Below are 21,597 nucleotides of genomic sequence, written 5' to 3' on the forward strand. Positions count from 1 at the left end.
CGAATTATAATGACGAGGAACTTGTTTTAAATCATATCAAAGACGGAGCATATCGAGATGAAATACTACATTTGGTAAGGAATTATAAGCCAAATAAAATAAAAACATCTGCGCTGAAGATAAGGATAGTGCTGACAGATCAACTTCCAATTCATTACGCGCCCGTCGCGGCGTTCCCCCCGCCGAGCAGCGTGAAATTGATAAACAGATTTTGGATTTCAAAACATACTTTCGCTTTAGATCCTTTACATATTAACAAATATATATCGGAAATTCTATTTGATATAATCGAAAGTTTAAGCTTACTTTTATAAAATTGCTCTTACAGTCTGCAAAAAATAACAAGCCGGATCCAATTCGAAAATTAAGGAACAACGCAATCATCAACATTAACTGAAATAGATAATTAGATAATTTTAGCTTATACGTCCATTATACATAAAACGCGCACGCGAAAACATATTCTGCACTTGCGCACACTCATATGCGCAGTCGTAAAAGGTCTTACGCGCGCGCGTAAACACCTATGCGCATGTGTCAACGCGACGCATGCGCAGAAAGTTTTTAGTTTTGAGGTCCGGATTATAGATTATTCCGAATTATGGGTATCCGAATTAACGACTTTTGACTGTATAATTTAACTATGAAGAATATTAGTGGTAAACTAAGGACATTTTTGGGTATATTTAACTAAATAAGGGCCTATTTTAGTTTGAAATAGTGGCTAGTTTATAAAGGGCACTAACAGCAAGCCAGGTATGGGCACAAACTTGTAACATATAAGCCTTCTGGAATCTCTGAGTAGATAAGGAAAGCACTTGTTCATCAGTTGGATTCCTAAGAATTTCTAGCAGCACACCAAACTGGTATACAATTTGAGTAGTCATTCATATTAACACATACTGCATTAAAACTTATTATGATTGTGAAGATGAATGATTTATATACAAGCATTGTCTTAATGGACACGCCACATCTTTTTCTGTTCATTTGTGAGCCAAAGGGACCCAAGCTACTGTTTCTGCTCTATTTTATCTATGCATGTTATATTTAACATTTTGGCTTGTGTTTCCCGTATATGGAGCTTGTTAACTGCTGAGTAGATAAAGCCACTGATTACTGATAGTTTATATTTATTTGTAACTGTATAAAGTTTTTAAAAAGTTCTCCACCAGGGGAGTTCTCCTTTGGTTTCTTTGATTTCCTTCACATGCTTTGCCGTAATTGAATTAACCTTATAACTGGGTGAAGCAGAATCGTCTTAGTTAAAAATTCTTAACATTCGAATGTGAATGCCTTTTTAAATTAAAAAATTTGGAGATCGGGGATGGCATTTTTTCAATACTCTGTTTGCTATTTTAGCTTCTGACATGTGACATTTTCTTTCAGCATGAATAGAATATTTTTACATAACCATAATACTTTTTATATTTGTCAGAAATGTCTGAAGTTTTGGTAAAATAATGAATATTTTTATGACATAGTATTGGCATTTGAGTCTTATATTTTGGCAATTTTTTCTTTTTTAATATTTATTTAAAATTATAATTAGGATTTTACAAATAAGATAAAATTGTTTTGCTCAAATTTTTTAATTATTTGAATCTACAACAGATGTATATTTTGGTCATTTTAGGGTAAGTGTGCTGAAGGTATAGCAAGAAAATTTGACTTTTCCAGAGAAGATCAAGATGAGTATGCAATAAGTAGTTACAAGAGAGCAATTGCTGCAGAAGAAGTAAAGTATTTCCTATTGCTTTTCTATTTTATATGTAACTACACAATATTTTGCAGTAAGCTATTTATATGATGAAAATCTATCATAGATTAAAATAGCAGTACAATTACTGAAACTTAACTTAAATGTACATAACATAATAAAACTGCAAAATTTTATTCATGAGATTACAAATTGTGAGGTATGAGAAATTAATAACATAATTTTAATCAAAAGCATACATTTTGGCTAAATTATAAGAAGAAACTAAAATTTATTCATCTTTAATTTCTGTTTGGATGTGCTTATTATCCACTACATTGGTAAGTTTTAAATCAGTAAAATTAATATAACATTTATTTTATAAATTGCAGTATTGGATTTGAATCCTGGCTTCAAACTTAAAGATTTACTGCAAATAATCAGCTTTAAGAAAATTAATTTGATGTTAGGAATTATACTCCTATATAAACCTTCGCAGGCAAGAGGCTGTACAGAAAATCTAGTGTATATTTTTTGGCCTAACATTGATCTTTAATATGAAAAGAGATTACTTAATGCATTAAAAAGTGCTGGAATCTAATAGTACATTTAAATCATGTTTTACTTTTATAAAGTATCTAGTGCAAAAGTCCTGGCACCTTTATGCAAGATGTTTGCCAAGACAGAAACCTTCAGTAAGGTGCCTTGGCATGCTGGAGCATCATTATACCAGTATATTTGCATTTGCTTTATTAATCAGAGTAGCAGACTATCTGCATGCATAGCTGTGGCCTAGTTTAAAGGGTAGGTGCACTTTAATGAAGGTTCCTTTCCCTAAAGTTAAAAACTAATCTGTATATGTGAAGGCATCCTTGTAAAAGGTATTATCTAACACTGTCATGCAGTGGTACTCTTGATCACAATTGCTGGGTTACAAGATATCTTGAAAAATGTATCAAATTTACTATGGGACATTCGTAACTCTGACTTTATACAAATTCTTTGATACGCATAAAAAAGATTTCAAATTTTATATACAGGGTGTTTCAGCAGTGTTTGGTTACATACTTTCAGGAGAGATAGAGTACATGTAGATGATGGAAAATCTTATAACAATGTGTGGTTGGAAATGCTTTTCTGGAGCAATACTGATGACACAAAACACAAGAAAGGAAAGACACAAACAGGTTGAGAAAACATGTTTATTATGGTTTCAGGATGATGGGGTCCCCTCATATTACAGCCTTAATGTATGTCTCTCTACATGAATGCAATGCATCCTCTACATTGGATTGGCAGTGGTGGGCTGGTGCATTTGCCAGTAAGACAACACTGGGTAATTCACTGAGCTCTGTAACCACCTGTGCTTGAGATCGACCTCCCTCCAATCTACTGATAATTCCCCCTCTTATTCCATCAGCCGTATGCTTGTGGCTATTCATTTTATGCAAGGAAAAAAATCTAAGCATTTTTAACAATTACATTTCTTTTTTGTCTGATTAAAACTGTTCGAGCAACTACTACAGCCACAAACTCTCAAAGTAGAGTATTAATTTCAAAAGTATATTTTTTTTAATGTTTAAATATTATCAGTCAAGATTACCAAAAAGTATATTATCCTTCTGAACTGATGTAATTGTTGGTTTTATTTATGTAAAAATATTTCTTAATGTTATTCTAAATGTGTATTGCTTACTTTGTTAATTCTTTTTAAGTGTTTTAATCATTTTTCTAGTTAGGTATTTTTGAAGAGGAGATTGTGCCTGTAACTGTGCCAGGAAAGAGAGGGAAACCAGATATAATTATTAATACAGATGAAGAACTGAAGCGAGTGAACTTTGAAAAAATACCTTCTCTTAAACCTGTTTTCTGTAATGATGGTAAGTTATGCGTAAGCTAAAGAAACTTATGGATGATAAAAATATACATCAGATTTGTCAATAATTTATTATTTGATGTTCATGCTATTAAAACTTTCAAAACAAAATGTAGCATTGCATTTTTACTGTTGTTGTTCACAGTGTTGTATAAGCACTTAAGGTTTGTTTCTCTCTGTTTTCTTCACCTTCTTTTCATCTAGCTATTCTTATGTTACACTTTTTATATGCAGAAACTGCTGGCAACATGTTCAATGTGCAATCACCAGCATATTTGCGTACTAGCTGTTAACTGGATTTTTCATTCATTGTATTACCTACAGAATTTAATTCTGAGGTCAGTTTCTGAAAGTGGAGAGGGTTAAAATCATGGTTTCCTTCAAATATGGTATAAATATAAGTTAGTTTATCTTTGAAATGTTTCAGAAGGCATCCTTCTCCTAGGCAGACAGGCATGCTAATGATAAAATGGATAAAACCATGAAACAAAGTTTGGTCATGAGCTGTAGTTTCCCTCCTTTCCTCCCTGTGCTATCTCTAGGCAAAACTTTTCTGATAGCTTTTAAATGATTTCCTGCAAATAAACAGGCTTATTCTTTAATTCGTAAATTTCACCATTTTATTTGGATATTTTAACTATCAACATTAAATACAGCTATGGCTTACATTCAGCTGGAACTCAACTTTGATCTTCTCAGGTTTTGAGTCAATACCTTGCAGAGCTTTAAGTAAAATATATAGAAAATTTTAAAAAATAAATAAATAAATAAAAAAAAAGCCTTAAGTAAAATGCTTAGGAAAACTGAAGTAACTGGGAACAAATCATCATTTCAGAATGCTATACATTCAGGAAAAGAAGGTTTTATATGATCAAGAAGGCTTTAAAAAAAATTAGGAGTTAAAATAGTGCAGTACATTTAACCCTCTTATAACATGGTAGAGAGGTGCCTAGAAAATGCCATGTTGTGTGAGGCTGAAAGGCAGTACAAAAACGGGAGTTACATTCTGAAAACTTATTAAAAACAAATATTTTCTTTTACTGCATAAACTACTTAATTTTTATAAAATATATAAATTTATGTACAACACAAAACAAAAATTTTAATTTAACACAACTTACATTTAATAAATTTTTTTCTCTTCACTGCTCTGTATAATCAACCAAGAATGTTTCTTCGGTGGAATGATATCGCTTTCGCTTTCATAACTTTTTCCTTCATTTAAAGTTCTTGCATTTTCTTCCTCCTTTCAAAAACTTGTAATTTTACTTTGCTTGCTGGTTCTTATCAGGTCATTGTAAATTTTTCAGTATGGAGCTAAACAGTTTTGCAGCTTCCTTTTGAATTTTTGGTTTCTGTCAGTGGAAGGGTCTGCATTCAACAAAATGACTCAATATTTTCAGCTAAGCTTAGGCCTTCTTTTAATTTTAAATCATTAACTGCACAATCTTCATCAGTGGTAGTATCCTCAGAATTGATTTGATTTACAGCTTTGGATGCCAGTTCTATCAAATCCACTTCGTCAACTTCTTCCACTAATATATCTTGAACATCCTGAATAGTCATATCCACAAAAACTTTGCCTCTGACTGATTTAGCAAGCTCTAATATGCCACCAATTACATTTTCTATTTCAACTGAACAAGACCTTATCTTCTTCCAATACGAATTTAACATTGATGTTTTCAGCTCTTTCATTGTCAAAGATATGATGTCAATACAGTGCTTGATTGAAAATTCCTTCCAATTTTCCATTACATTAATTGATTTTGAATCGATTATGTCTAAAATCCACTGTAATGCTGTTAGTGTGTAATTCGTTTTAAAGATATAAATAATGCCTTGATCCAATGGTTGAAGCAACAAAGTAATGTTAAGTAGTAGGAACAGTATTTGATGATTCAAATCTTGTGGGTGATGTGGAGCATTATCTAATAATAGCGCCATGAAGCTAAAATTTTTCTGCCTAAAATGGCACTCAACATTTGGCACAAAGCAATTTAAAAACCAGTCTTTAAATAAATTTCCAGTTACCAAAGCTCTAATATTTGCTTTTCAGTATACCAGTAAGGTGTTTTAATTTATGCTTTTAAGTGCATGAGAATTTAAAGATCTATAAACTAGCAAGGGTTTTGTGAGAAAGTAGCCCGACACATTATTGCACAAAGTAGTGTTAGACAAAATTGCACCTTAAATACAGGTGCAATTTTTCTTTGATATAAAGGTTCTACTGGGCACTTTTTTCCCACCAAAGCCCAGTTTTGTCAGTATTGAAAATCTCATCTGCTATCTACAAGGCCAGATTTACATATAAGCTACACAAGCTACAGCTTAGGGCCTCACTTTCTTGGGGGCCTCGCAAAAAATGAACTATAAATAGTATTAAAATATAACAGACTTATAAAGGGTCCCATATCTCAAATAGCTTAGGGCCTTATCAAGTCTAAATTTGGCTCTGTATCCTTGCTCTTCTATAATGTTTTGAATTTTTTCTGGATATGTCCTAGCAGCTTCATGGTTAGATGACACAGATTCTCCTTGAATTCTTATGCTAGGAATTGCAAAACACTTTTTGAAATTTTTGAACCAACCTTTACTTGCCACAAAATGTGGGTTAACAGAGGATTCTCCATGTTCTTTAAAGTGTTTGTAAATTTAGTGCTTTTTGTTTAATGATATTACCATCCACTAGAATTCTTTTTTGACAGCTATCATCAATCCAGATGCTGAGTGCCTTTCTCATTTTCTCAATTATTGGCACTCTGGGGCGAGCTGCGCATTTTCCAGATGTTGAAGATCCTGCAGCAACTGCACTTCTTATTTCTTTTTCATCTTTCTTAATAGTCCGGACTATTGCTTCATTCAATGTGAGATGCTTTTTCTCCTTTTAAAAGATGATCCAAGATTTGTATCTGTACTTCTGAAGAAATAAATTTCCTCTTAAACATTTTTTTTTTTTTAAATCTTTATCGGACATGGCTTGAAACTGAAACTTAATAGTCTTGACTAAAAAGTTATTCTTTAACATACTGTGGCTTGAAGCAGCGTGAGACACTTTTGTTTTCAGGCCACAGAGATGAGGATTCAAATTTTGGAAGCTGAATGTGGAGGTTGTGCATTTTGGAGCTCTTATTGTGACCTCATATTGTTCACCTTCTGCAATAGTGAGGTTTCTTCATTGTTATCTGATGATTGTGCTGTATTGAGACTGTGTGTTGTTTCTATTGTGCTATACCGTGAAAGTTATGGAGGGAAATGATTTTTCCTCATTACTGGTTAAAATTTCAGCAGTCACTCTCCACCATATAACTTATTTCCGTTCTTATCATGTTTGAGTGAAACTGTGTTATGGGATGTTGTGTTGTAGGAGAGTTTCCGCAATTTATGAATCATGTTATAACGAAACTGTGTGATAGGATACTGTGTTGTAGGAGAGCTACATGTAATTTTATCTAAACTCAGTCTTGTTCAGAATCCTTCTTTCAATGTAATATACCTTGTTACCATACTTCATTTTAATTCTGTTCAGATATTTGTAATCGCATTCTTATTGGTTAAAATAGTATAGCTTTCTGTCACATCCAATGCATTAGCTTTCGATCAGGTCAGAATTATTCTGAAATTTAATCCCATTCTTTATGTTATTTTTGATTGGTTGTTTATTGTGTCTTGTTTATGATTTAATAAATCATGATCTGTTGTAAACTTATATATATATGACCTCTGTAAACTTTTTCACTCTCTGCATGTAACTCTGCTTATTTTTCTGCGTGTATTTCTCTGCATGTAACTCTGCATATTGCGCTGTAATAAATATTTGTTTTTTCGAACCATGGCATTTTCAATGTTCAACAAATTCTAGGAAGCATTAATTTAATTTAACCTCTAATTCCTCTAACTATAATTAATATTAATTTATAAATACTTTTATTTATCCTTTTTACATTTTAATTAGAATTATTGATTTTTGTGATATTTCTTTTTCTGCAACTTTTCCAACTGCCATCGATAGAACTGCAGCACTTTTAATTTTAAAAACTAAGTCCTGAGTATAGTCTCATCATTTAACTGTGATGATTTTAGATGACTAATAACCAGCTTTCACCACTTATTTCATAATTTATGATAGCTAATGCTAAATGGTAAAGCATAAATGATATGTGAAACCCGATCTGTAAATTAATGATCAAACAGACCTAAAACTCTTCTCTAATAACTTTTGGCAATAGATTTATTGCAATAGTACTTTGATTATTATTGAACCACAATACTTTATTAAAGCAATTTGCTTCCTTATTTTTCAAATGTAATTTTTCTCCTTGTTTTTAATTATGTAAGTTATAAATATTTAAATTTTTAATGTATGCATATAACAAATATGATCATTTGTAATTCCTTTTACTTTTAGTTTGTTTAAAATTTTTTCATTAGTAACTCAACTAATAGATTGCCAACAAATGATAATCAAGGAACCTCCTTGTAGAAATTTCTAAATACATATATTATTTGTTTTAATATATAGTCATACTATACTTCTTTTTATACTGTTAACTGAATTTCAATATTTATGATAAAAGCAAAAGTATTTATCATTTTGTATGAAATACTGTTCTTTTAGGCACAATTACAGCAGCTAATGCTAGCTCTTTAAGTGATGGTGCAGCAGCTTGTGTATTGACAACCAGTGCTTATGCAGAGTCAATGAATATAAAACCAATAGCTAAAGTATTAGGTAATTTTTTAGCAAACTATATACAGTATAATGGCTGAAATCCAGACATTCAGTAACTTGAATGATCTATTATCTGGACCTTTCCTAAAATTTCATTTTATTTATTGCAGTAATTTTCTTCTTCTCACTCTTGTAGGAAAACGAATGCAATATTCACAAAAATTCAAATACACATAAACTGATTTTTCTCCCAATTAGCTGAGATTTCTTTTGCCAGTAGACATCATTATCCGCAACTGTATTGGACCAGCCCACTTATTGTTCTGCCTTTACAACAAATGCAGCTGCATTTGTTGTAAAGGCAGAACAAATGCAGATTAGTAAGCCATGTTTCATAGTAAATTACGCCTTTCTTTAATTTTCTGTTTCGACTCAGATTATTACTTTGTTCAGTCTATTATATTACTGTTACTTTATCAAGATTAAAATTTTATTGAAAGATAATGTCCTTATTTTACTTTTTCTTGGAAACTGTATATCCATCATTCAGTCAATGGATACTGGAATTTTATGCACACTCAAATGCAGATATAAAGTAGCCTCTTTAAAATCGATGCAGCAGTAAGCCCTTCCAACCATTCTAGAGATATTTTAATATAAAATGCATTGTGTATAGCATTGCGAAGTCATAAGAAGCCATGTCTATGGAGATTTTTAAAAGTGGTTGGCATAATTTATAGCATATTTTGTAATAATGTTTAGATGCAAATTTGAAAATTTTTGAATATTCCAAGTAAAAGCTAAAAAAGCTAAAAGTATCATTTCTGTCTTTAAAAGAAAAATTTTGAGAAATATTTTTGGTGGCATAAAGTGTAACAATATCTGGAGAAAAAGAACTAACTCTGAACTCTATAAATTGTTTAAAGAAATACATATAGTAAAATATATAAGGATTCAGAGAATTAAATGGGCAGGACACCTGTGCAGAATGGATGAAAATCGAGTAACTAAAAAGATCTTCTCGGACAGACCATTCGGCACCCAAAAAAGAGGGAGATCCAAACTTAGGTGGCTTGACTGTTTGGAAACGGACTTAATTTTAAAAATAATCAATTGGATGTCCATGGCTAGGGATAAAAGAGCTTGTAATTCGATTCTGAGGAAGGCAAGGGCCCATGCTGGGCTGTCTGGCAATTAAAGAAGCAGAAGAAAAAACAAAATTTTCTGATTATTATAATGCTAAATGAATATGATATAAGTAATATATAGATATATATCTTACTTATATATAGATAAGATATATATATATATATGTAAGTCTTCAATGTGATAACAAAATCCCAACCATCAATCAACACTAGCACTACAGCATTTTTCATATACTTATGGCTGCGATCGGCTGTCACTTTGAAAAGGCTTGTATTTTTCTAATACTATGTAAAGTTAATGCTTATAATGATACATTTTGCTTGTTTAATAAGTAGATAAAGTGAATTGAGTAAATACATGCAACCAAAAGATAATTCAATGTAACAAAGAGCAAAATAAAGCAAAGTGTGTAAATTTATTAATCGAAGGATGATTTAATATAGCAAAGAGCTAAAAGAGAAAAAAGTTACTCTACATATTTTTAAGCTTCTTATCGTTTAATAAATTGCCGCATAAAAATTTTAATAAGAAATAAATATATTAAAAATTACACATATTAGTTCATTAGATATAGAAAGTTTGTGAATTTTGGTAACCGGAAAAATGCCCACAGGAAAAAAAGTTCACAGGAATAATGCTCACAGGAAAAAAGCCCACCAAAAAAAAAAAAAAAAAAAAAAAAAAAAATTGACATGGAAAAATGCTGACATAGAAATATGCTCACATAGAAATATGCTCACATAGATATATGCTCACATGGAAATAAGCCCACTGATAAATAAAATACATAGAAATATCCTTACATTAATCAATCAATAATTAATCAATCTGAAAATCGCACATCTACTTAATTTTTAAAAGAAAAATTATTTAAATTACGAAAACATCTATGGTATATATATACATCAAAAACAGTATAACTTATGTGTAGATTCAGTTGCCATATAAGATTAACAAATGGACTGTTTTGAATTAGGAAACGGAGAGGAGGAAGGAAGAAAAATGAAACAGAATATACAGTGAAAAATTATTACAATTTTAATTGTTCAAAAAATAAAATAATAGGAAATATAAGTTACACATTTTATAATACAGTCAAAAGTCTTTAATCCGGACTCGTCGAGACTTCAGCCATTCCGGATTATAGATCATCAGTTTAAATCTGGTAAGATGGCATGCAGAAGTTAAAAATATGAAACCGTAATTTATGAAATAAAGAGCAATTATGATCTAAAGGGTATCAAAATTTACAAAAAAAAAAAAACAGCTTAATACTTATTTGTTTATTTTATTAAACATTTCTTTCAATGTAAGTTGTTTAAGTAGCTTTGTTTTATGTGCTAATACTTTCTCTTTAATTCTATAAACAGACATAATTTCTTGTTCAGTTACAAAGTTCCATTGTTCAAGTCCTATAATTGCTGTGTCGAAAATACCGACTAATTTGACAATTGAAATTTTTTCGTTTTCAATAACCTCTCTGTCACTTTCTTCACTATCGGAAGCGGTACATCGAAACATGCTTTCACTTTGTAGATGCTTTGGCAGCTATAGAATCGGAAACTCTTTTTGACATAATCGAAAGTTTAAGCTTACCTTTTATAAAATTGCTCTAACAGTCTGCAAAAAATAATAAGCTGGATCAAATTAGAAGATTAAGGAACAATGCAATCTGCAACATTAACTGAAATAGATAATTAGATAATTTTAGCCTAGCTTATACCATCCGTTATACATTAAACACACATGCATAAATGTATTATGCACATGCGTAAAGGTATTATGCGATGTGTTTACGCATGTGCAGAAAGTTTGTAGCTTTGAGGTCCGGATTATAGATCATTCCGAATTATGGACGTCCGGATTAAAGACTTTTGAGTGTATAAACATTTAGAAGAATAGCAAATATAAATAATTATTTTATTTAAATTACATAAAATACCTTATTACATATAAATCATAAATATATATTTCAAAAAGTTATAAATACATAAAATTACTGAATATTAGCTAATATGTGTAAATATCTAATTTTATCATCGATTTCATCATAGTTTCTTACATAATTCGCGATTACTAAATGTAAGTTTTCATTATTTTATTTTTTTTTAACTTCAGTACAATCCTGTATTTACAATAGCTAATAATAAATGTTGATAGGCTAAATGTTTTTTAAGTTCGTCAAATAAAAACCACATACTGGGATGGCTACGATTAAATAATGAATTTAGTATCTTATGAAAGCTTTCATAATGATTTATGGTTTTAGGAGATTTTTCTGAGGCTGCTTCATAATGATTCCACACTTTGATTAGAAAATGTGGTCTTCTAGAACTTTTTTGGTTCCAAACTTAAATAACTACATTCAAACATCAGTTCCTATAGATACACATCAAAATTATGCAAAAATAAAGTTAAAAAATTAACTATTGGCAGTTACAAGAATAAAAATGTCGTACAGGGCCAGAAGTATAAAATATTACAGTACATGCAAAATTTTACTATTTCATTCTTTTATATACAGTTTCTGAAAAGGTTAATGTGAGCATTTGTCCAATAATGTTTTCAAATGATTAAATAATTTTTCTTTTAAAAATTAAGTAGGTGTACAATGTTTAGATCGATTAATTATTGATTGATTAATGTAAGGATATTTCTACGTATTTGATTTATCAGTGAGCTTATTTCCATGTGAGCATATTTCTAAGTGAGCTTTTTTCTGTGTGTGCATATTTCTGTGTAAGCTCTTTTCCTGTGAGCATTTATACGTGTGAGCATTATTCTGTGAGTATTATTCCTGTGGGCTTTTTCCTAGAAATGTGAATTTTGGGTGAAATGTACATCTTTCGAAGCTCCTCAGCCATATTCCAAATAAAATTATGACGGCTAATATACTTATATTCAGTTGCTTCTTTGTAAATTATCCATGCATTTATCATGGCCAAATCAAGAATATTAAAAAAAAAAAAAAAAAAAAAAAAAAAAAAAAACTTGAACTGGCCAATGGCTGGATAAGGACTTCACTGAGTACTTTCTGGCCGTCAGGCCCAAAACATCAACTCCATATTTGGTCAAATTGTAAAAATTCACAACTTTTACTGTATTTTTTTCATCAGATGCGATTTCTAATGTGTTGGGTGCATGGCTCAGGAGCAGGACGTTCTTTTTTTCCCCCCTCGATAAGATGTAAGCACTATATTGCATGCTTAGCAATCTTACTAGAACAGAGCTCATCACTCATATTTTTGAAAGAATAAAGTCCTTCTCATTTTGAATAATTTATTGTGCCAATGGAACTTATTCCTGAATTCCTCATTTCTTTTATTAATTTCGGCAGTTCCATCAAGCGAAAAGTTACACGTTCACCTACTGTTTCTCTAGCTGGTCTTCTTTCATCTTTCCTCAAATAGGGAAATGCGTTCAGTAAATATTTTGACTGCACATCCATAGCAAGCCAAAATTTAATCCTGAATTTGTCTGGTGTTTCAGGCATATGCTGAATAAATTGGCATCGGGTCTTCATGGGAAATAATTGTTCATCCACTGTTTACATTTTGGCCCGGTTTATAATATTTCAAGCAGTTTTCTATAAAAGCATTCCAAATATCTGAAACGAGGACAAATGGATCAGTTTGCAGTCTTTGGGATCTTCATCTAAATTTTTACTTTCCTTTTCTCTTTCGTGAACAAATTCTCCACTGGACGAATCAGTCCTCATCGGATAAACTGGATGTAATTTCGGTGTGAAATTCTTTATCAGGTTCAGTTTCTGAAGCAGAATTATCATCAGAAAGTCTTTCAAAAACTTTCAGCATCTTTTCCTTAGATGTTTTCTACCAGTGCTTCTGCACGACATGATAAAGAAGCCAGAACAACAAAACTATCCAAATGAAGTAAAGTACATTTGTGCCTACTGAAAAATAAACTTTCTAACACAAGCAAAATGCATAGACATGTGGCGCATAAAAATTCCAAACAGGTGTTTTTATTTCCCTCCTCCTCTCCTCTCCACCCACTTCTGTAAAATATGCAATCTTCCTTACCAAAAAAACACTTTTTTATCCATCAGAAAAACAGAAATAGCTAAAATGTCATAAAATTATTGAGAAATCTATAATTTTCTGGATATGATCAAAATAACTGATAGCCATAATTCTAGGTATGAACAATAATATTGTCGAAAATAATTACTTAAAATGAACAAAAAAAAATATCATGTAATATTCATAAGTTTTTAGAGAAAGTCCAAAAATATAAAATTTATAAATAAAGAATTAAAGTTATGTCCAATTGAAATGGAGATCCGGTCAAAATGACCGTTCCCGTTATTCTAGTGTTAATGGAAGGCAAAACCTATGCTATGATTTTTAATCCATAAAGTACCACTGCTGGTAGTGAAAAAAAAAATGAGAGATGAGATTGAAAAGATTTCAATCGAATACCGTATTTGACGGCATATAAGACGCACTTTTTTTTCTAAATTTGATCTCAAAAAAGTTACCTGCATCTTATACGTGAAGGACACAGGTTAACTTTTCATTACTGAATGCTATTTTTAGCCCGGATAAATGTCTAGACACACATAACTTTTTCTACATCTGCCATAATTATTTTGCGTATGCGTGAAATATCTGTCTCCAAAAAGCGCCAAAGCTCGAAGCTGATGTCAGAGTTCGAACAGGTTCGACGGTCACATTATGTCTATGGAGCCTTTCCTTCTTTACATAGACTTTCTTTGACTCAGCCGACACACGTGTCGGTATCGGTGCTACTCTGTATGAATGTGTTGGTATCGGTGCTTAAAACTATTTGTTTAAAAAAAAATACTCTGGGAAATATGACTACAGGAAACAAGAGATTAAGCTATACAATTCGGTATAAACTAGGAGTGTTAAACTACACCAAAATGCATGGAAACAGCAGCAGCAAGGCATTTCGGTAATTTTCCTTAATAAAAATATGTTTGGTAATTGCATTCAATGATTATTTATTTGGCTTTTACAAAACTTGAGGACTGAAAAAAATCACATTTTAAGTTATTGTGGTACCGCACTTTCGCGCGGACTATTGAAACTTTTTTCCTTGTGTGTGGCCTTGTAAGTAAGGGTGCGTCTTATATGCCGTCAAATACGGTATTTAGTTAGAATCCTTGATACTGCAATTACAGGTATTGAACGATGGAGCTTTGAAAAAAGAAGATAAAGTATTAACACAAACACACACACAAAAAAAGAAGTTCAAACAACTTAGGTTGAAAAAGTATTTAATAAAATAAATGTCAATAAGTTTTATATATATATATATATATATATATATATATGGGTAAGTTTTGTTTAAGGTCGTAAATCCTTCATAATTTCACAAACAACCATTTCATTAATTTTCTCAATCATTTTTTAATTTCTGCATTACATCTTACTAAATCTAAATTAATGACTTAAAATCCCTAGTTGCTGGAGGTCTCAGATCTCAAACTTTGTACTGTACTCTTTTGATATTCAATATATAATATAAGCAGATATTAGAAAAAAACTATAATTCTTATTTTAGCATTTGCAGATGCAGCTGTTGATCCTCAAGATTTTCCCATAGCTCCAGCTTATGCAATACCAAAAGTTAGTAAACTCATACTTTTAAATAAAATTTCTCTCTTATTTTTGTATAAGTTTGGATGTCATTTTAATTTAAAATCAAACTTGTCATACATGTGATATTTTATTTGTATATTTATTTAAGATTTTAGAAAGAGCCAATGTTCAGAAAGATGACATTGCATTGTGGGAAATCAATGAAGCTTTTAGTGTAGCTGGACTTGCTAATATAAAAATGCTGAATTTAAATCAAGAAAAGGTTAACATTCATGGTGGAGCAGTTAGTTTAGGACATCCTTTAGGGTAAGCATACTTTTTTGGGGGGTATTGGTAGATGGAAGATATCACTTATAAATAAGTGAAAAATATTTTGCATTTATTTAATCTTACTATTATTATTTTCATACCAAGAATTAAATGCATACACGAAGGAAAAACTATTTTTAGATTGAATGCCATAATGTAAGGATAATGACGACATCTAAAAAAAATTAACTTTAAAATATGTTGTATTTAGTATTTAAGAAAATAGATGTTGCATTTGACAGAAGAAATAATTGTTATGAGTCAAGTCTACCCTTCTTAGCTTAAAATTTATGTAAAAAAGATAATTATAGTCATTTTTCTACTGCTTAAATATTAAATAATAGACTTGTATTTAAGAAGTTTCTAAAAATCAATTAACATATTGTATATAAATATTTTTAATATAAAATTTCATAAAATATAAATGTGAAGTACCCCATGAGCAAAATCTTTAGTAGATAAAATACTCAGTATATTATACACAAAAAGTGATAAACCTTTACTTGAAAAATCTGCTAAAATACTTAAAATGAATTTAGCATGTAAAGGTGTGAAGCTTTTGTATTTAACTTTTAAAGCAGATTGAATATTTTACTAACTAGAATTTTTTATAAAAATTTAGTTTTAAAATTTACAGAAATTTCAAATATTGAGAGGTTTTTTGATTTTATATTTTTAAAATTTTAGAAATAGAAGTACTTGTGTGGGATTAATACACTCTTTTGCAAAAAAATCGAAGCACCAAGAAGGACTTTTGCGATCATGATGAAATTTGTTTTGCAAAAACATCTTGATAGAACATGCAAATGATCAAAGTTTCAAGGCAAATGAACAGGAATTGCGATCATAGCATGCATTTCTAGTGCGCAATTCGCAAAGTATAAAACCAGTAACAAAGGCGTAAAATTTATCTTTTTTGTTGCTGCCATTGTAATTCCATAAAAAAGCAACTAAAGATACCATTACTATGATATCAAAGACCTTACAGACAACTAAACAACTTCGAACGTGGTCATATTGTAGGGTTGCGTGAAGCTGAGTGGTCATACCAAGCAATAGGCCCCACTTGCAGCGTACAGACACTGCTGTGCAAAGATGTTGGCAGCAATGGTTGCTACAAGGAACTTGCCGATGAAATGAAGGCTCTGGAAGGCCAGGGAGCACAAATGCGAGGCAAGATAGGATGATTGTTCACCAGGCTCGAACCGTCCCAACGATATCATTGTCAACTACAGCCACGTCTATACCTCCCGTGGAACTGTCCATCTCACGTTGTTTGTCTGTGGTGGAGTTATGCTCATAGAAGCCTTTAAGATGTTTGCCTTTGACCCTACAACATCAGCGGAGTCGTCTGGAGTGGTGTTGCAGCCAATCATCATGGCTGCCATCAAACTGGCATCGTATAGTGTCCAGCAATGAATCCTGCTTCAGTCTTGAAGCAGATGACCACCGTGTTCGTGTCTGGAGAGGATGGGCCAGCGGTCCCAATCAGCCTTTGTTTTACAAAGGCATACAGCCATAACCCCTGGTGTGATGGTGTGGGGCACTATTTCTTATAACAGCAGGTCATCTTTAGTCATCCTCTGTACATCTTTAACAGCTCAATGATATGTTGATCCCATCCTGTGGCCGGTTGTATTACCCTTCATGGCATTTCACCTTGGGGCCATTTTCCAACAAGATAATGCCAGGCCACATATCACTGGCATATCTCTGAATTGTCTCCATGCGGTTGATACTCTTCTTTGGCCAGCAAGGTCCCCAGACCTTTCACCAGTCGAGCATGTCTAGGACATAGTAGGCCGCCAGATTTGGACACCATAAAATATCGCAGATCTGGAGTGAAAACTGATGAATGCCTGGCAGAATGTGTTGCAGAATGACATTAGGATCACTCCTTGCCTCGATGAATTCAAGCATGCATTACCGTGAGGGGCGGTATGACCAACTACTAATTTGACACTAATTGGGTGATTGTGAGCCGTGAGCAAGTATTATGACCTTGATTTTTTAATCATTTTATTATCTGTGTATGAGCTATACACATATTCAATTTCATCAAAAATAACCACTTCATTCATGGTGCTTTGATTTTTTTTTGCAAAAGAGTCTATATAAAGAAGTAAAGCATATTGCTAACTTTTTGAATGCCTCATATAATACATTTCACAGTCTTTGTATTTAATATTCTAATAATTTGAAGTTCCCTGTTTCACATCAATTTCTAGCTATTTATGCCACAGATAATCTTATTATGGATTCAAAAAATTATAGCTCATGTTAATGGGAAATTATTCTGATAATTCTGAAGCTGCATTTATTTTGCTAAGAGGTTAAGAATAAAAATTAAACTGATCCCTAAAATTTTGAAGTAATATGGTTTAAATAAAAATATTTAAATTATTTGCACATAAACTTTAGAGTTTTCTTTTAGTAGCTTTAATCATTAGCAGATACCTATGATACCTTAGCAGTTTTTAATACTATGTAGCAGTGTACATTTTTATGCTCTCACAGCATAATGGAACTGCAGTACCTTTATAGTGCCTTATTATACAGTCAAAGCACTGTTACAATAAGGCACTTCAAATAGTGTCTGACTTGAATAAAGATGCAAGTATCTTTATTCAAGTCAGCTACTTTTCATAGAAGTTATCATGGGGGTGCCTCAGCTGAAGTTGCTGATGCCTTTATGAAGATTAATTTCTAATGTAAAAAAGCAGTCTTTTCATGATGGGTACTTCTATCCAAGAAAGATTTCATTTGCTTTGCAAATCAGAATAGCAAACTAAGACCCTACTTGTGTAATGGTGTCCTGGCATAAAGGCTGCCTTTTAGAAGTCGGAACTATTTTTATAAGAGTGCTGGTAATTTATGCTAGGGCATCTTTATGAAGGATTCTGTCTTTAGAAATAGTGGCCGACTTGCATAAAATTGCTGGCACCATTATGAAGCAATTTCAAATAAATTCTTATAAACAAAGTTAAGCAAACTAGGGCTGGTGCCTGAACCAGTTCAATTGATGTGGCACTAAGCAACAGAATTTAGGGATGGCAAAATGTGTAGAATTTAGAGGGGCACTGGGCAGTAGAATTTTAGGACCTGCAGAGATTGCACCAGCCATTGAGAAGACCATTCTGTAAGTGTGCCAACGATTGCTGCTCATACACTTGTGGACAGCTGCTAAGGATGGATGACAGTAGCAGCGATAGCAATCACAAAATGCAAGGCATGAAACTGTGAAAATTAGTATAAGTGCAGCATACAGGAAGATGTGTTGTACGTTTGCAAATTTTGGATTGCGGAAGTTTTTGTCACATGATGCACTGATAAAAGAGATAAAGGATTTGACGCATATTAATCTATGTTGTTCAAAAGCAAAATTTAATGGGAAAGAATCAATTGATGAACTTCCAATTTTCAGTATGTCTTCCCGACATCACTTAGATGATTTTACACATGCCTGTATTATTGGCAGGATTGAAGAAGAGCAAAAATTAACAGATTTTGCTAGGGAATTCGATGCCAGCCACAGTGTTGTTTCAAGGAAATTATTTCAAATAAATAGAATGTGTAACAAATGTCAATGGGGGAGGTTGTGTTCACAGTACAATGTTTGCAGAAGATAGGTACATAGAGCTGTTGACAAAAGGAACTGCACAGTGCCCCTGCTGAGGTAGCAAATCAGTTACTTGTTGCTACTGTCACGCGAATCTCCCGAAAAACTGTAGCCAGACATTTGCATCAAGGAAGACTATACGCCTGCTTTCCTGTTGTGTGCATTCCATTGTCCAGACAGCAATGTACTAACACCTTTGTCCATTTGCAAAGGTATCACAAGCATCATAATTTTGGACTCAATAGAACTGGGCTTGTGTACTATTCTGACAGATGAGAGTAGAATTAGTCTGTTACTGGATTACAATGCCAACTGATCTGGCATGAGAGTGGTACTGCTTATCATCCAGAAAATATCCAGGTAAGAACTGATATCTGAGATGCAGTATCATGGTACTGGCCAGCATTATGATTAATGGCTGCACACCCCTACATGTAGTTGCAAATGGAACTATTACTGGCCAACGATGTGTTAATGATGATCTACTGCCTCATGTTGGTATGTTTTGTGGTGCTGTTGGTAATAACTTTTCATGCATGACAACACAACATGTCACTGAACAGTCAGTCTAGAGAGTGAGGATATTCAGTGCCTCGTATGCCAACATATTCTCCAGATCTAAATCCCATTGAAAATGTTGAGATGATTTGGATAGGAGTCTTGCTGGTGGACAATACCCTGAATAAACAAGGACACCCTCTTCTGCACACCGAAAGAGAAATGGGACAAATTAGCCCAACAGCTGAAATATGACACAGTGTGTGGTACGTCATCCTTCATGGTAACTATATCCCGAATTGAGATATTATGCCAGAATGCCTGCAGGTGGTAATTGCATTTTTTTCAAGTTTGCACATTCAGCACAATATGACCATTTCATCCCTTGAACACTTTTTAGAGCCTTCTAGAATTCAGAGCACATAAATTATCTTTATTGTTATGTCCTAATATTCTGGCATTATTTTATTTCACTAGGCATCCAAACATATTCTGCTATTTTTTTAATCACTATATAGCTGTTTGTGATTCGTCCTTAGCAATTGTATGTAATAACACTATATAAGCTATATAACTATATATATATAACTATATAAGCTATATAATAATAACACTATATAACACTATATTATGTAATAACACTATATAAGCCTAGGGAATAGAGTACATAAATATAAAATGTTAAAAAAAAATGTTATAAGTTAGGAGTTTATTTAAAGCTAGAATAAAAATAAATAACTACAACTATTAGTAAATATGTAAGACAAAAAAAAAGTAAAATATAGTAGTGCTTCTATATCTAAGAGGACCTTTCTATTATCTGTATGTACCATTGTATTTGTAAAACATGTCATGTTTATGAACATAATAGATTCTGATATTTTAGTCTAATCTTGAACAATGAAAAATATCGTGCCTTCTATATGTGGTTTCATATGTAGCTTAAAAAAAAATTAAAAATGAGAATAAAACAAAACAATAAGAATCATAATTTTCCACTAAAGTACTAAAAGGATGAAATTTCACTCAGCATTGTACATGAATCTTCGTACTTACTATTTGTACTTGCATAGAACATAATTATAATCATTGCTGTATTTAACCATGTTATGGCCTCTTTCAAACTGGCATGCATTTTTTAACATAAAAAACATTAAAAATTTTTGTCATCATAACTAAAGTATGCATACTGAATGCAAATGCAGGGAATGAATGTATAAATTTTTAAAAAAAGATAAATAAGCTATTAATTACAAATACATAATTCGTAGTTACAAATATAAAAAAACATGTTAACAAAATACAGAAATTGTTTAAGCTGTATATTTATTATCAGCACAGCTAATAAATTGAAGAGAAAATTAAGAACTGGTGTAGAATATTTACTGGTCCTTTAATTTATCTAACAATACATAGAAAAAATATACTTACTGGTTATCTGGTTGCATGTATAACTTTTATATTTATATATAATTATTATATTTTCAGAATGTCTGGAGCTCGTATAATATTTCATCTTTTACATTCTCTGTCATCAACACAAAAAGGCATAGCTGCAGTCTGTAATGGTGGGGGAGGTGCCTCAGCTATATTGATAGAAAAGCTTTGATTATTTTCATCTGTGCTTGGTTATTACTGTTAAAAGTTATCTGCTTTTTGCATATAGTATGTAGCAGCAAGCATGTTATTTTCATATGTAAATTCATTTAAAATAAAATATTTATATTTTATAAATGGGTGGTTTCCAAACATCTCGCAATACTGAATTCTTTCTCATGCTCATTTACTTAACAACATTCCAGTTTATTTAGTATAATATTTGTAGACATTTAAATATAAAAAATAAATGTTTAAAGGGCAGTTAGGTAAAAGGGAAATTGAAGACTATTGTTGAAAGAAATAGTGGTCGTACAGAAGCAGTTATCTTTTATGACAAATTCTGAATGTATGCATGGGATATTAGAGTATGTTTTATATCATTGATCAAAAAGGTAGCTAATCTACTGGATGTATCATCCAAGCAGTATTTGCACATAAACAAATTGAAAAACGGGCCTATAAAAATGAAAAATGAGCTGCAGTGAGGTGGAGATTGCAATGCAGTAAAACTCAAAGAAGAATAATAGATATTTTGAGCATCAACTACTCTATTGTAGCTCATTGTTCCTCTTTTAATGAGCCCATTTT

The 21,597-nt window shown here is 31.9% G+C and overlaps 1 protein-coding gene across 6 annotated transcripts in view; it reads left to right on the forward strand.

The window, feature by feature from the left end:
- Positions 1–21,144, forward strand: part of LOC118195526 (acetyl-CoA acetyltransferase, mitochondrial-like) — a 137,429-nt gene extending 116,285 nt beyond the window's left edge. For 5 of the 6 annotated variants that reach the window (XM_085811786.1, XM_035366848.2, XM_085811788.1 and 2 more), the window contains 6 exons: positions 1,637–1,738; positions 3,435–3,579; positions 8,194–8,307; positions 14,947–15,011; positions 15,133–15,290; positions 20,899–21,144. In XM_085811786.1, coding sequence (XP_085667912.1) covers positions 1,637–1,738; positions 3,435–3,579; positions 8,194–8,307; positions 14,947–15,011; positions 15,133–15,290; positions 20,899–21,019 — 705 coding nt within the window. In that variant the 3' untranslated portion in view covers positions 21,020–21,144. The remainder of the gene's footprint in view (positions 1–1,636; positions 1,739–3,434; positions 3,580–8,193; positions 8,308–14,946; positions 15,012–15,132; positions 15,291–20,898) is intronic. The other variant, XM_085811787.1, reaches the window with a different exon arrangement.
- Positions 21,145–21,597: the final 453 nt, after the last annotated feature.

This window comes from Stegodyphus dumicola, chromosome 2 (assembly GCF_044657685.1).
Source record: "Stegodyphus dumicola isolate Sdum_Otavi_A_Nest chromosome 2, ASM4465768v1".
In the NCBI taxonomy this organism is placed as follows: domain Eukaryota; kingdom Metazoa; phylum Arthropoda; class Arachnida; order Araneae; family Eresidae; genus Stegodyphus; species Stegodyphus dumicola.